The following is a 14149-nucleotide window of genomic DNA, read 5'->3' as shown; positions in this document are numbered from 1 at the left end:
TTAATAAGGATTTAAAATTAGCTATCGCCATTAATAGTTATTATTCAACTTTACGACTTAAAGAATCATTATAGACCTGAATGTGTGTATATTTGTGTTGTTGCATATAGGGAACGCCAGGTCTCCGTGGAGAACAAGGTCCAAAAGGAGACAAGGGTGCTCTGGTGAGTCTGCGTCTGATTACGTGAATCCTGAGGGTTTGCTTGCTTAATCCACTGTACTTTACAGCCAATTATGGAATATAGTTTGTTGAATCATGTAATTGTATCTTCAAGATGAGAGTGTGCTGGATACACACTAGGCTCCGAACAACAACAATACATGCCATTCAGTGTTGGCAGTGTTGGGGAGGGTTTGGTTGAGCTTAAACCTGACACCTTGGGCAAGGGAAAATCCATTTTTTTCACTTCAGCTGCAAGGATGAAAGACCAACCTTAGGCATTTAGCCAAAGTACTTTTCGTTCTTTCTTTCCTCCTTTTTCCTTCTTTCTTTCTTTCTTTCTTTCTTCAAAGGAGCGTGTTCACAACAAAGATTGTGGACATGTTCTCTCTGCACTTGACTTTTCCTGTTCAGCCACAGAGAAATATGAAGGGAGGAGAAGATACGTTTTCTTATTGTAGCTCATAATTCAGGCTGTAGACAGGAACCTGGAAGCAGATAGTGTCAGGATGATTGACCACCCAAAATGTGAGATTCCTCTTTGTTCTTTTGAACATGCTATTTGATCAAGTTTGACGTGTCAATTCTTCTCTGCTTATGAGCTCGCAGTGGAATGTTGAGAACTGGCATCTGTGAATGTTTTGAGGAAAAAAGATCTAAGATCTAAAACTCAACACTATCAGTCTTTCAACCACTAAATATCGTTTTGAGGAGATACAAATAACAGCTACTGAATTCTCCTGAAAAGGGGCCCAGCATTTTGAATGAATTAATCTTCTTCCACTTTGACCCAAATTTTCATCTGGTTCCCATGCAAAGAAATCCACAAACAAAAGTCTCTTGTACAAATGAATAAACTTCTAAACTGCACTGCACTGTGGCTAGATCATAATGTACAGATTTAAACAGTGCAAACCCATAAAGTTACCGTATAGCTACGTTGGATGCTCCCTTATATTGGATCTTAAAAAAAAGAGAAATCTATTTCGTAAGCCCCTCGAACACCATTTGTCAGACTTTCCTTGTGTGCTTTTTTGAACTGCCAGTCTGCCACCCTTTAGAATTGGATGGAAAATGCTTAAGGCGCTTTGGCTCTTATGTATCTACTTCATGCAAAATGTATTATGCACTGTTAATGCGTCTTGAAGTTCCCTCTATAGGATATAGCTGATATATTCTGATCCAATCTATATCACAATGACATGAAATCCACTTCATACAGTACCACAGTGTCTCCCTTCAATAATTAGACCCCATAATTTCTGTAGCTTTCTGGTACTATATTTATTTGTTATGTTTTTGTTGCTTAGCCCTGAATTTACCAGGGATAGGTTCCATATACTATGGATAAAATTTAAGTATTCAAAGCTTTCCAAATACTTTTGACTTGCTTGAGCTTGTGAAAGTGCTTACAGTTGCACTTAGAATCAGAGTGGAGTTATCATTGTGTGAATAGAATTGGATATGTATACATTTATTTGACTTGGCTTTTTGTTTAAACATTGCATTAGCAATGTTGTTGTGTAATGCAGAGCCTTGTATTTTGAAACAACAATAGCTTGAATGTGCTGGAAGTATTTTCAGCTGTTGCTGATCTGAATCTCTTCAATAGAAAGCTTTATGTATGTGTCAGTCTGTCTTCTTCTAGGGACTAGAATGTGCATAGCTAATATAATGTCCCACGTGAACACTCATTACTGACTGGCCGCTAACACATGTTTTTCAGTCAGGGGGGGAAAAGATGTAATGTCATATAGATTCACTATAAAAGTCATACATAATAATAATGATAATAATGCTCTGGCTTTTTCCTTTGTATAAAGCATTATCTATTAATGACAGTATACCTCATTGTATTTTATCCATTACATATTCACCAGGTTCAAATACAAAAATATTATGAAATATAAGATATTATAAATATAAGTACATTTGTATGGTTTTGTTTGGCAGGTGACATGCATGGGCTTATTCAAACATTCCCTCAGTTCCTTATGAATGGGGCTGAGAGATGTTACTGTTAGTGTTTTTGGAAATAATGGATGTTTTATCTTTGCATGTGTGTTTACCCAGGGAACAATGGGAAAGAAAGGAGCAAGGGGGCTGAATGGAGCACCTGGTGTTGAAGTGAGTATCACATCAACTCAACACTGTAGAGACAAAGGGGAAGACTGTAGCGTAAACATCAGATAGGAGCTTATTCTGTCTTATTTTTTTTTGTTTGATTGTGATGTCGCTACGTTTAAGTCCAAGCACCATTGGTAGTATCACATTACCCATAATCAAAGTAAAGGATGATGTAATGTTGGGTATTTTGGTTTTCACAGGTGACTTACAAAAACATGTGCACTGCCTTTTATCTTCAAATTATTGTGCATAGGATACATAAGAATAAAAGAAACATGAGAATAAGTTGAGACATTGGCAACTAGATCTTTGGTAACCACAATTATTAGCATAGGAACCAATCCAATGCTTTTACACAGAGCTTAAGTAAAAAACTGTGTGGCCATTTTGGACATTTCCCAGGGCCTGGTTGGTTTTCCTGGACCCAACGGAATGGAGGGATACCCTGGATTGGATGGTGCACCCGGACTGACCGGCTTACCGGGATTTCCAGGGAAACGAGGACGACAGGTACCCAACTCAACACAATAGTCCTCATCACTTTACTGTGCTGCGTGTAGTTGAGGCACTATAAAGGGGACACAGTCGCCATGCCTGAAGCTCAAAAGCCTACACTGTCCCTTGGATAAGGGGGGATTCCATCTTGTGTGAGCGGTAGATGATTGGTTTCCCACACGGGAGACTCGGGTTCAAATTAGGGGTAGCCCTGCTTGAGGGCTACTCTGGCAACTAATATCTCCTCTGGCTAAGGGGGGCTTCCCTCTTTAGAAGATGAGATGTTTGGTTTCCCACACGGAGACCTGGGTCAATCTTGGGTGTTACCTTTTGTTGTAATTTCCATTGATTTCTAAATGGAGATATCATCCATATAGACGTCCATACTGTATTATTGGGAGACAGTGGCTCAGGATGCAGAGTGGTCTCCTCGGTATAGGAAGGTTCACAGTTCGATTCCTCGTCTCAACATTGTGTCAAAGTATACTTGAGCAAGACGCTGAACCCCTAACTGCTCCCTAGATGATGTTCAGTAATAATAGTTACATGTAGGAGGATATGTTAAATACACAGGACAAATTCCAGGTATGTGCAACTTTTCTTGGCCAATGAAACCTCCCCTACCACTACACAATCCTAGCCTAGATAATCAAATACACTATCATAACACTTTCTAAGCATATTAGTGCCCTTTCAACAAGATGATAAGATACCAGATCATAACATAAGTCAGATGATTCACTTGCCTAACTGAACTGGTAGAAAGGAGGACGTTTCATCGGCATTTACTCAGTGGTAAATCTCATAGACACAAGGTCTGTTTTGGAATGGTTCAAAAAATGTAAGAAATGCTTTGCTCTTTACCTTTTAAGGATCTTGTCTTCACTTTTGTGAATTGTCCCTTTCCTCCCATATACTCAACAAACACACTTTGATGCTCAATCTCTACGTCTCATAGTTTCTCAGGTTTCTCAAGATTATAGTCCGAGAAGTCCATTGTCAATACTTAAAACCACATGAACCCTAGTGTCCCTATTCTGGGCATGTCATAATAGGTAATATTCTGCAAAAATAGCAGATCTACAAGCTCACAGAGTTTGTACTGTAGATATAGTTATTGTTATTTTTGGTATAGACCCCTTTGGGACCCTGATCAATGCAGTATATATGGTTTAAGTGGTTAAAGAAAGTGATCCTTCTGTGATCCATATGCCAGAGTTGCAGTGTGGTCCAGTCCAGTTACTTTCTATTTGAGACCATGGTGTGTGGTTGAACACACCACAAGTGGTCTACTCAGTGTAGCAGCTACATGCCAGCTGGTAACACACACCACTGAACCTCGCTACATTGTGGCTTTCATTGAGCTTTTATTAGTAATCACTGTCCATCCACAAATGTTGTTCTTGTGACCACTAGGGCAAGGACTTTTCTGACCTGTCAAGCGCTCTAGTTTGACTACAGTACATCTGTTGGTTATTTAATCATCAGCAGAATGGCCAATCTTCTCCGTTTGCCCATAACGGCTGTAGTTTTAAGACCCAGAAATGAGGCTTAAAAGGACTGTTCATTAAATGCCTAATTGGTTTTTACTGGTTTCAGCCCAGCAAGACACATAATACCAAGTCTTCATGTATACTGTAGATGTTTTTGCCTGCCCTCACAATACATTGAAAGAGACAGGCTATGCCCTATATGTCTGGCTGCCAGTTGCGTAACAGTTCTTGTGTGGGATTTAGATAATCTTTTTTTTTTTTTTTTTTGTGAATTACCATAACATTGTCTCTTGCAGTTTGGGTAAGTTCTTTGAACTTGGAACCACTAAATGCATCTGAATCTTTTCAGCATCAGAACCACCTTATTGCCAAGTCTGTGGTTTATACAAGGAATTTCCTTTGGCATTAGTTATGTAATATGAAAAATGCATGTCTGTCAATCAAAAAGTAAGACTTTTTGTTCTAGCTAAGAACCTCTTTGTTCCTGAGAGGTTGACTCTTTTTAGAGGTTTCCTACCAGCAGCAGTCATAAGCCATCAGTGGTGGGAAAAGTACTCAAATGTTTTAAGTATCAATACTTCAATGTAGAAATACTTTGTTACAAGTAAAAGTTTGTTATTCAAAATTTACTTGAGTAAACTAAAGTACCAAAGGTAAAAGTACTCATTAAGCAAAATGGTCCCATTTCACAAGTTTTCAAATGTATACAAATCTTTTGAAAATAGCAGATCTACAAGCACACAACGCGTCGCTTAATATGCGATGCGTTGTGAGCATGTAGATCTGCTCTTTTCAAATTGCCAAAGTATATATAAACATAGGTTTGAAGGGGTTTTGTAATAATCAAAATCTACAAAGTAACTAGTTACTAAAGTTTTCAAATAATTATAGTGGAAGAAAAGTACAATATTTGCCTTTGAGAAGTAGTGGAGTAGAAGTAAACGTATTGACAATTGGAGATACTCCAGTAAAGTAAAAAATACCTCAAAATTGTACTTAAGTACAGTACTTGAGTACATGTACTTACTACTTAGGTACTTTACATCACTGAAAGCCATTGGTCCAGTTCAGTCATCCAGTTGCAGTCTTTTATTGCATAGTAGAACACAGGGCTCTCACACAGGGAGAGCTTGGCAGGAAACAGACTGATTTCACACTACATACCACTGTGGTGGGAAACACAATATGGCCTCTTTCTGCTTCTGTTGGCAGACTGAGGGGGAATCTCTACAGAGCAGATCCTCATCATCTCCCGGGCTTACCAAGCCATCATGATTTCCATCATGGCTATCAATTATCTTCTCTCTCATTGTCTTTCTTTCCTTATATCCACATCTAGCTCCTCAAACAAGAAAAGACCCCTGTTTATTGGACTGAATAGAATAGTGTGGGGTAATGGGAAGGAGAAGAGAGAGAAGGGGAATGAAAGGCATTATACCGTATGTCATGAGCGGAAATTGAACCGACATTACTGTGACAATGTCTCAAGTACATGCATATTGGTTCAAGTGGTAGAACAGGCGTTTTTTTCTTCAAGGCTGATGTTTTTGGGTTAGCCATCAAGTTGAATCAGCGGGCTTATTATATGAGATCACTAGATGTTGCTACTGGGGATTCTAGACTCCAAGGGCCCTATTTTTGGACATTGGATGAGCCATGAAGCAGACAGGACATTTCCCATGGCGCAGTGGTTTTTGCCGTGCACGAGAAGAGATGCAGTAGGGCAGTGGATCTCAAGGTGACCCCAGGGGTTCCAGGGGGTCCTCAGCAAAAAACAAAACAAAAAAAACACTCAAGTTCTATTTTATACAAACAACAAATCAAAAATATTTTTTACAATTTTTGACAATTCTTTAATGACAAAATTGTGACGATAGGTTGAAAGTGTTAATTTAACTATTATTTCACTGGCTACAAGTTAGCCCAATGAGAGAATGTCCACTGTTCTCTCCACTGTTATCTCCCCACATACAGCATATAGACCAGGGGTTTTCAACCGGTAGTGGTCCGTTTCTTTTTTTAAACTTTTATTTGCTACTCTTGTTTCTTGTTTGTGAATGGTAAATGGTGCATTTTATACAGCGCTTTTATCCAAAGCGCTTTACATAGATTGTGCATTACATTCACCCATTCACACACACATTCATACACCGATGGCGGAGGAAACCATGCAAGGCACCAACCTGCTCATCGGGAGCAATTAGGGGTTCAGCATCTTGCTCAAGGACATTTCAACTCTAAGGAGCCCGGGATTGAACTGGGAACCTCACGGCTCCCATCCGACCGCTCTACCAGCCACTCTACCCCTGAGCCACTGCCGTCCCTAAATAATGAATAATGAACTTAAGTCGAATCTAAAATTTAAAAAAGTCAAGTGACCTCTTGTATGTAAACATCCAATCGCTGCTAATGCGCACAGAATTAGTTTCCAGCATACACGCGTGTGGACAACATATTCATTGATTTTGCAAGTTTAGACTGTGAATGTGGCCTGTGATTAGTAAGTAAGAAGTAAGGAAAAAAAACTATTCTTAACCCATGGAATGGTGCATGAACCCCCCACCACTATTGAGTGGGGTGGGTCTATAATGGACCCACTAGGCCGACACAATAGTGGTGGTACCCAGGTTGCTCTTCGTCAGGATGGTGGTCCCTGGGTCAAAATCTGTTGAAAACCCCTGGTATACACGGTCGTAGAATTCTATACTAAATCTAATCGAACAACAAACATCTTCTCTTAAGGGGGTCCCTAGCGCAATGTATTTTCATATGGGGGTTTGCGGCTTAATACATATCAATTGAGGGGTCCTTGACATGAAAGTGTTTCAGAACCACTGCATTGGGGGCGTGTCATATGCAAATCAGCAGCGGATTGCAATTTGGTTGCAATTTGGCTCCAGTACACAAAGTCCAGAAGTCGTGTCACCACACCCCACCTGCTATGTGGTTGACCGCACTTGGCACCGGTTCACCTTTCTCCCCAAAATAGGGCCCTCAACTCCTATAATTCTGTCTCTCTTTTAAAGGTTCACTAGTGTTATTACCTATACTTTATTACTATACTCCCATCACTCTTTGAATGCATCTGTTTATGGCAGACAGCTTCAGTGCCTCTTTCTGCTTCTGTCTTTAACCATGCAAGTTTCTTCCATGTGCTATGAGCATGCACTTTATGTGCTTTTTCTGCATACATCCACGCGTGAGTACAACGTCAAGACTGCATGTGAGGGGTGAGACGCCAGGTCAGACTTGATTAAATCTCTGACAGATCTTATTAAGCTGACAGACACAGTGGCCTTTTCTCTTATGCAAGAGCTCCCCAGAGTTCCAAGGATTGGGGTTCAACCAACAAACCTTTCAGCGGGTGTAATTCCAAACCACTTCCTGCTGATTTGGGGGCTTATTTTTTCATGATTTATCCGTTTTTACCTCACAGCGATTCAGAAACAGAAGCTGGATGTGCAGCGGAGGTCAGCCCATTCAATCTGTTATTCTAATATCGCTCTCTCCCATCTGCCACCTCCACTGCTCTGACGGAGCAGGAAACCATTGTGGTCCTTGTGGCTCAAGAAAGCGCTTCAGCAACAGTCAGTCATTTTACCGGCACTTCACAAGCACATTGTAAAGAAACATTATGGAAAGGCCAGCCGACTTCAGCCCTGTGGTTCACAGCCCTGAGTGACAGATTTAACCACTTAAACCCTATATACAGTACTTTATTGACTGGAGTCTCCCAGGGCTCTATACTACCCCCTCCTTTTTTACCCTCTACAAAATGTCTTAGCAGAAAATAGCTGTGCTACAAGCCCACAACGCGTCCCAACCCTGCTATTCATGTGGTTAAATGTATGTTGAAATGGAATATAATGCAGACACAGCTTTGAATTGTGCATGGACATGTATGTTCAAATGGACATATGTATGAGACTAGAGGTTCGGGCCGCTACGCTGCCCTCCCGTCTAGTAGCCTGGCCCGCACATCGGAGACAGAGACAGTAGAGTGTGTAAACGTTCATTGCAACACTGGTGCTTGTTTCTCGCACATGATTTGGCAAGACCCCCGCAAACGAACGAACAGACAAACAAACACACAGCCACACTTGCCACTTAAATTGTATATATACTGTAGATAGATGTATGTTGAAATATGGCTTAATTAGTATTATGTATTATTCACTCTTCTCTAGTCCAGTTATGGTGTTCCCCTTCCAGCGCGTCACACCTCAGCACAGCAACTACTTTTCTCATTTTATTATTTCTATTCAGGAACTGATTGTTCATTTTGTTTGTGCATTTTACTTGATATCCTGTCTACTGTGATGTATGTAAATGAGGGGGAATAAATTGTGTGTGTGTGTGTGTGTGTGTGTGTGTGTGTGTGTGTGTGTGTGTGTCTGTCTGTGTCTGTGTGTGTGTGTGTGTGTGTGTGTGTGTGTGTGTGTGTGTGGTTTAGGGTACGAGGGGTAATGTGGGGCAGGTGGGCCCTGATGGACGTCCAGGACCCAGGGGAGAAATTGGTCTTCCTGGATTGATTGGAGAGATTGGACCACCTGGCCAAAAGGTACAATACCACCCACAATAGCAATCATAAATCCTTTTCTTTTTTTCTTTTTATATAGAGAAAACCAGCAATGAAAAAACAACATCAATAGACCCCCAACAATCTGAGACCACTTAAAGGAATAGTTCACCCCCAAAATGCCTTTCTTTTTATCATTTTACTCACCCCATGATGCCTTGAAAATGTTGTCGCATTCCTGATCCAATAATCCAATATTTGATTCATTGAATTAAATAGTGGGCCAAGCTTAACAACAGCAAAACTATATACGTATATGAAAAATCCGCTTAAAGCTGTTTTGGAGTTTATAAAAAAAAGAATCGAAAAAATGTTTCGAAAATATTTCGTAAATTGCCAATCTACAACCTCTACGACCTCTCTTTATCCAGGGAGATCTGGGCTTGCCAGGGGAGAGGGGATCCCGAGGAATTAAAGGTATGGAGGGGGCCACCGGTGACCAGGCCAGGAAGGGAGACCCAGGACTAAAAGGACAACTCGTGAGTATACTCACAGTATATAAAAATCTTTTCCAATAATCTTGTCTTGAACGGCTCTCTCGAATTGTTGAGGAGCCATGGCTCAATTGGCGTTGTCATTGAGAGACACCTTCTAGTGCCGTACTGTTGACCATGAAATATCCAACAATACTGCAATATTATGAGGGACATCACATGGGCATATTTTTAGGGTCTGGTCAATTTCAAGGTCATTGGTCATTCTAAGGCCAGTGTGTCTTTTAAATAGTGTTTTTGTGACAGTTAATTATTAAGCTATTACCTGGAATTGGAACTGGATATTATCTGTTACTGTTAGACATTACAATGAATGGAGAGAGACGGGAATGAATGGGTTGAACGTTTGGTTGGATTTTAACCCAGAACGATGTCAATTATATGCACTAACTAGTTGAGCCACCAGGGCGCCCCAAAGTTAATAACAATACAATCTTTTATATCCATATCTAAATATAGCACAGGGGTTTAAGTAGCCAACTGCGGTGGGGTTAAAAATGTGCGTGTCTGACACATTCCAGCTGGCAAGGCCCGGTTATGTAAGATCTCCTGGCACTTCAGGGACCTGAAAATGAGGTGCTCTGGTTAACTTACATAACTCCACAAAATACCCCACCCTTATCCCCCTTGTGGGTCGGCCCTCCCCTGGTCACCTCCATTGATGGTGGTGAAATAGAGACAAGACCTTGGCCCCTGGGTCCGATCCCCTTACGCTTTTCAGAGAGTGGACTATCTAGGCCAAACCCGCTGGCCAGAAAGCAGAGCCGACTAGAGGATGTGGATGATTGGCTGTACAAACACAGTGTCTGCCACCATGGACGACAGACCGAGCTCAGACACAGACGTCCTGTGTAGACACCCACTTCTCGCGCGCACACGTGTGTGTGTGTGTGTGTGTGTGTGTGTGTGTGTGTGTGTGTGTGTGTGTGTGTGTGTGTGTGTGTGTGTGTGTGTGTGTGTGTGTGTGTGTGTGTGTGTGTGTGTGTGTGTGTGTGTGTGTGTGTGTGTGTGTGTGTGTGTGTTTGTCGTGTGTATGCACACACATGCGCACACACCTGTGAGTAGGTGTATGTGCAATTATAGACCCAGACATAGGGCTTTCCATGTGACCCACTTCTTGTGTCTGCCAGTTTATTTTTTCTTGCGTTGGACAAGGACATTTATGAGAGGGCAACTGAAGACCAACTTTGTCTGGGGTATTGGTTGAGGATATGGGGGTTTATATAAAATTGGGGTGAAAGTGATGTTGAACCTCGGTAGAACCTTGGATTTTATAGATAGCTGAGCATGATATAATCTTTTATCTGTTGCTTCTGTGCTCTGTGATCGAGGAACCAGACGTGATTCCATTCCCTCTCACTGTATGGCAAAACAGTTCTCAAAATCAGCCTTTTAACACAGCTTTGGTAGCCCGAGGTGCTGCTGTTTTGTGAAGTCATGCACATTGCAGCATGAGCTGTGATCGGTCTACTTTTGTGACATACAGACAGACATAGAGACAAACCCAGTTACAGACAGCTTGACCTATGGCCACACTGTATTTTTTTTTAAATAAAATGAGTCCTTGCTTTAATAACTTAATAGATAACTATATATCTCACACAACACTTCTCACGTCATGCCAGTTCCTAATTCCTATTCAAACTCTGCTTTTGCTATACAATGTGTTTGTCAGGAAATAATATGAATGAATGATTTTCCAGCTGCTCCGACCATTTAGTCAGATTTTGAGTTGCTAGATAGCGTTATCTGTAATAGGCCATGAATGTAAATTGATTCTCTTCAAGTCACTCTTACCAGTTCATTGCCAGTTTCTTGTGTTCTAATGTGTCTTCTTTGTTTGCAGGGACAATCTGGAGACTTGGGGATGACTGGTTTACAGGGGTTTCCAGGCCCAAAGGTACTGTAAGTGGGTCAACTATCCAATTATCAAACAGGAGGAGAGGAGAGAAGACAATGAGTTGACAGGAAAATAGAGACTGGGAAATGAGGACAGGGACAAGATTTGTCAAATGAGATAATATGAGAAAGAGGAGATGAAATCCAATGAGATGAGATGAAGAACAAGATACGCACATACGCACACCACAGAGATTTGCGCAATTTATAGAATTAAATTTGAATTAATTATTAATTATTTCTGGGCGCTCGCCAATCCACGACCGTACTCCCTCAGGTCCTCGGCAGTACACAAGAAGTCGATCGGTCGAATGGTTCTCGAGATATGCGGGGGACAAACAGACAGACAGACTGGTCACACAGAGTTGCATTTATAGATAGATAATATAATAGAGGAGATGGGAATAACCTGATTATAGGACATGAGATGGGGGACCAAGAGTGTCGTGTGTGACATATACATAATCTATATGTATCTTGTATACAGTATATCTGACAAGGCTTTTTTTTGTTTTTATGACAGGGCCCGAATGGAGATTTTGGATTGAAAGGTGTGCCAGGTCCCAAAGGCCCTTTGGGTATAATGGTGAGTATAATAGAGAGACAGATAATGGGTTCACAACTGTACTCTCTTCAGATGGAACAACAGGAATTAAGTCCCAAAAGTGCAATCACTCTGTAAGCTACAGCCATGTATAATTGCAATTGAATGATGCTCAATTAACTTAAATTGTGCAGAGTGGGGACCCTCAATCCTATATGTATTCTGTTGATGATCCTGGTTGTGGTAAATGCTTGTTTGTTTGTTTCTTTCATTGTTTGTTGTAGGGATTCAGTGGACCTGTCGGCCCTGATGGGATGATGGGGCCAATAGGAAAACCTGTAGGTTTCTTACAGTAGTTTCTGTGTGCGTGCATGTGTGTGTGTGTGTGTGTGTGTGTGTGTGTGTGTGTGTGTGTGTGTGTGTGTGTGTGTGTGTGCGTGTGTGCGTATGTGCGTGTGTGTGTGTGTGTGTGTGTGTGTGTGTGTGTGTAATCATGTTACATGCAATTTACTAACCAGCAACAACACAAGCAAACCATTGGAATTAAGGGGCACCTGGGAGTAAAGTGTGATACTCTGTTATGTTGAAAATATGTATTTTTTTCTTTTCCACAGGGGTTTAGGGGTCCAACAGGAAGCAATGGTGAAATGGTGAGATCTACAAACACGTCAGCTAAATGTACAAAGTCTTTCTAGATGGCTATTTCTATTCTAGTGTTAGACTGGTGTTCCAAACTCTTCATTGGTGAATGTTTGACAGAGAACAAGATATGCCCCCTTCAACAGTACTTTGTGTGCATGTGTGTGTGTGTGCCTGTGTGTGTGCGTGCGTGCGCGCGCGCGTGCGTGCGTGCGTGCGTGCGTGCGTGCGTGCGTGCGTGCGTGTGTGTGTGTGTGTACGTGTCCGTGTGCGTGCGTGTGCGTGCGTGTCCGTGTGTGAGTGTGCATGGGCGTGCGTGCATGCTTTCTTGCGTGTGTGTTAAAAGATCCAATGCGAATGATGGATACAGGGTGTTTATAGATATATGACAGCTGGACGTGTGTCACTGGTAGTTTTGTTTATTTTAACACGTTCCCACAGTGACAGCACATAATTCTATGGCTGAGTCTCAGTCAAGGTAGATCTTTCAAGGTGGCTTGCTGTACTCCCCATGGAGCATTACTGTACTCTCAGCACAGCTCATGTAAACAGTACTGAGGAAATGCCTTGTCATAATGTTAGCACTGCAAGCCACAGAGGTGTCATCATATATACTCTTCTATCACAGTCCTCACTCTGTAGTGTAAACGCTTTTATGACTCTGTCCCACTGAAACTCCCTTTCTTTCACACACATACATGCACAACTTCTCTCATTCTTACATTTTTGGTACAATGATGAATTAAACAAAGTACAAAATTCCCTTTTTCTCCACCCCCTCTCTTTCTCTCTCCCTCTCTTTCTCTCTCTCTCTCTCTCTCTCTCTCTCTCTCTCTCTCTCTCTCTCTCTCTCTCTCTCTCTCTCTCTCTCTCTCCCCCCCCCCCCCACACCACACCCCACATACATACACACACACACATTCTTCACAGGGCCCAGGCTCTAAAAAGATGATGTTTGACTGTGCCAGTTCCTTGGTAAACCAGAGGGGGCAGTAGACACCAATTAGACAGTCAAACATTCATTGCTTTCAGCATAATTGATGTAATGACAATAGCTGCCTAATGCAGATATACTTATATGCTCATTTTACAATTACACAATTAAACTGTCGATTGAGGTTAGCAAAGGGATTAGGGTTAAGTTATTGTTGCAGATGTGGATTCCCTTTACACAGATTTAGTGTCTGCTCTTAAACAAATCATCTTTTAACATTTTCATTGTATATGATTTTGATTTTCAGGGACCTCAAGGGCCACAGGGATATCCAGGTCCCAGAGTAAGTTCACTTATTTCAATGCAATATAACTGGTTCTCAAAGTGTGGTCCAGGGACCCTCATGGTTCCTTGAGGGGCTTCTTAATGGACCCTTACAGGTCTGTAACTCTGAGAGCATAAAAATGGACCTCCAAATAGCCATAGCCTCTGGCTGTGGCCCCCATTTCGAATATAGCCGATCTACAAGCTCACAACACCCGGTATAAAGTGGTTAAACTTGCACAGTAATCTTATGAATTGAATTTAAATTCAATACAAATAAATGTTTAAAGTTTAAATTGAACTTTTTACAGTCAGTCAGTTACACACAGTGGCCCTCATTTATCAACGCGGTGCAGCCCAAATAATGAGCGTACGGCGAGATCACCGCACCTTTCGGTATTTATCAATATATCCTGACGTGGGCTTCATCCTACTTTACGCTGAGATCTCACGTCTGGTCG

General features: G+C 41.5%; 2 protein-coding genes across 2 annotated transcripts in view; one reads left to right on the top strand and one right to left on the bottom strand.

Moving 5' to 3' along the window:
* Positions 1 to 14149, bottom strand: part of mpl (MPL proto-oncogene, thrombopoietin receptor) — a 186486-nt gene that overhangs the window by 6572 nt on the left and 165765 nt on the right. The gene's annotated exons all lie outside the window — the stretch shown is intronic.
* col24a1 (collagen type XXIV alpha 1 chain) overlaps positions 1 to 14149 on the top strand; it is a 147252-nt gene that overhangs the window by 126058 nt on the left and 7045 nt on the right. The window contains exons 45-54 of the mRNA XM_084067805.1: positions 111 to 164; positions 2234 to 2287; positions 2690 to 2797; positions 8729 to 8836; positions 9226 to 9333; positions 11195 to 11248; positions 11771 to 11833; positions 12076 to 12129; positions 12406 to 12441; positions 13672 to 13707. Of these exons, the coding sequence (XP_083923931.1) occupies positions 111 to 164; positions 2234 to 2287; positions 2690 to 2797; positions 8729 to 8836; positions 9226 to 9333; positions 11195 to 11248; positions 11771 to 11833; positions 12076 to 12129; positions 12406 to 12441; positions 13672 to 13707 (675 nt within the window). The remainder of the gene's footprint in view (positions 1 to 110; positions 165 to 2233; positions 2288 to 2689; positions 2798 to 8728; positions 8837 to 9225; positions 9334 to 11194; positions 11249 to 11770; positions 11834 to 12075; positions 12130 to 12405; positions 12442 to 13671; positions 13708 to 14149) is intronic.

This window comes from Gymnoscopelus microlampas (assembly GCF_963454915.1).
Source record: "Gymnoscopelus microlampas genome assembly, chromosome: 9".
NCBI classification, from domain to species: Eukaryota; Metazoa; Chordata; class Actinopteri; order Myctophiformes; family Myctophidae; genus Gymnoscopelus; species Gymnoscopelus microlampas.
This window is presented reverse-complemented; position numbering and strand designations above follow the sequence as displayed.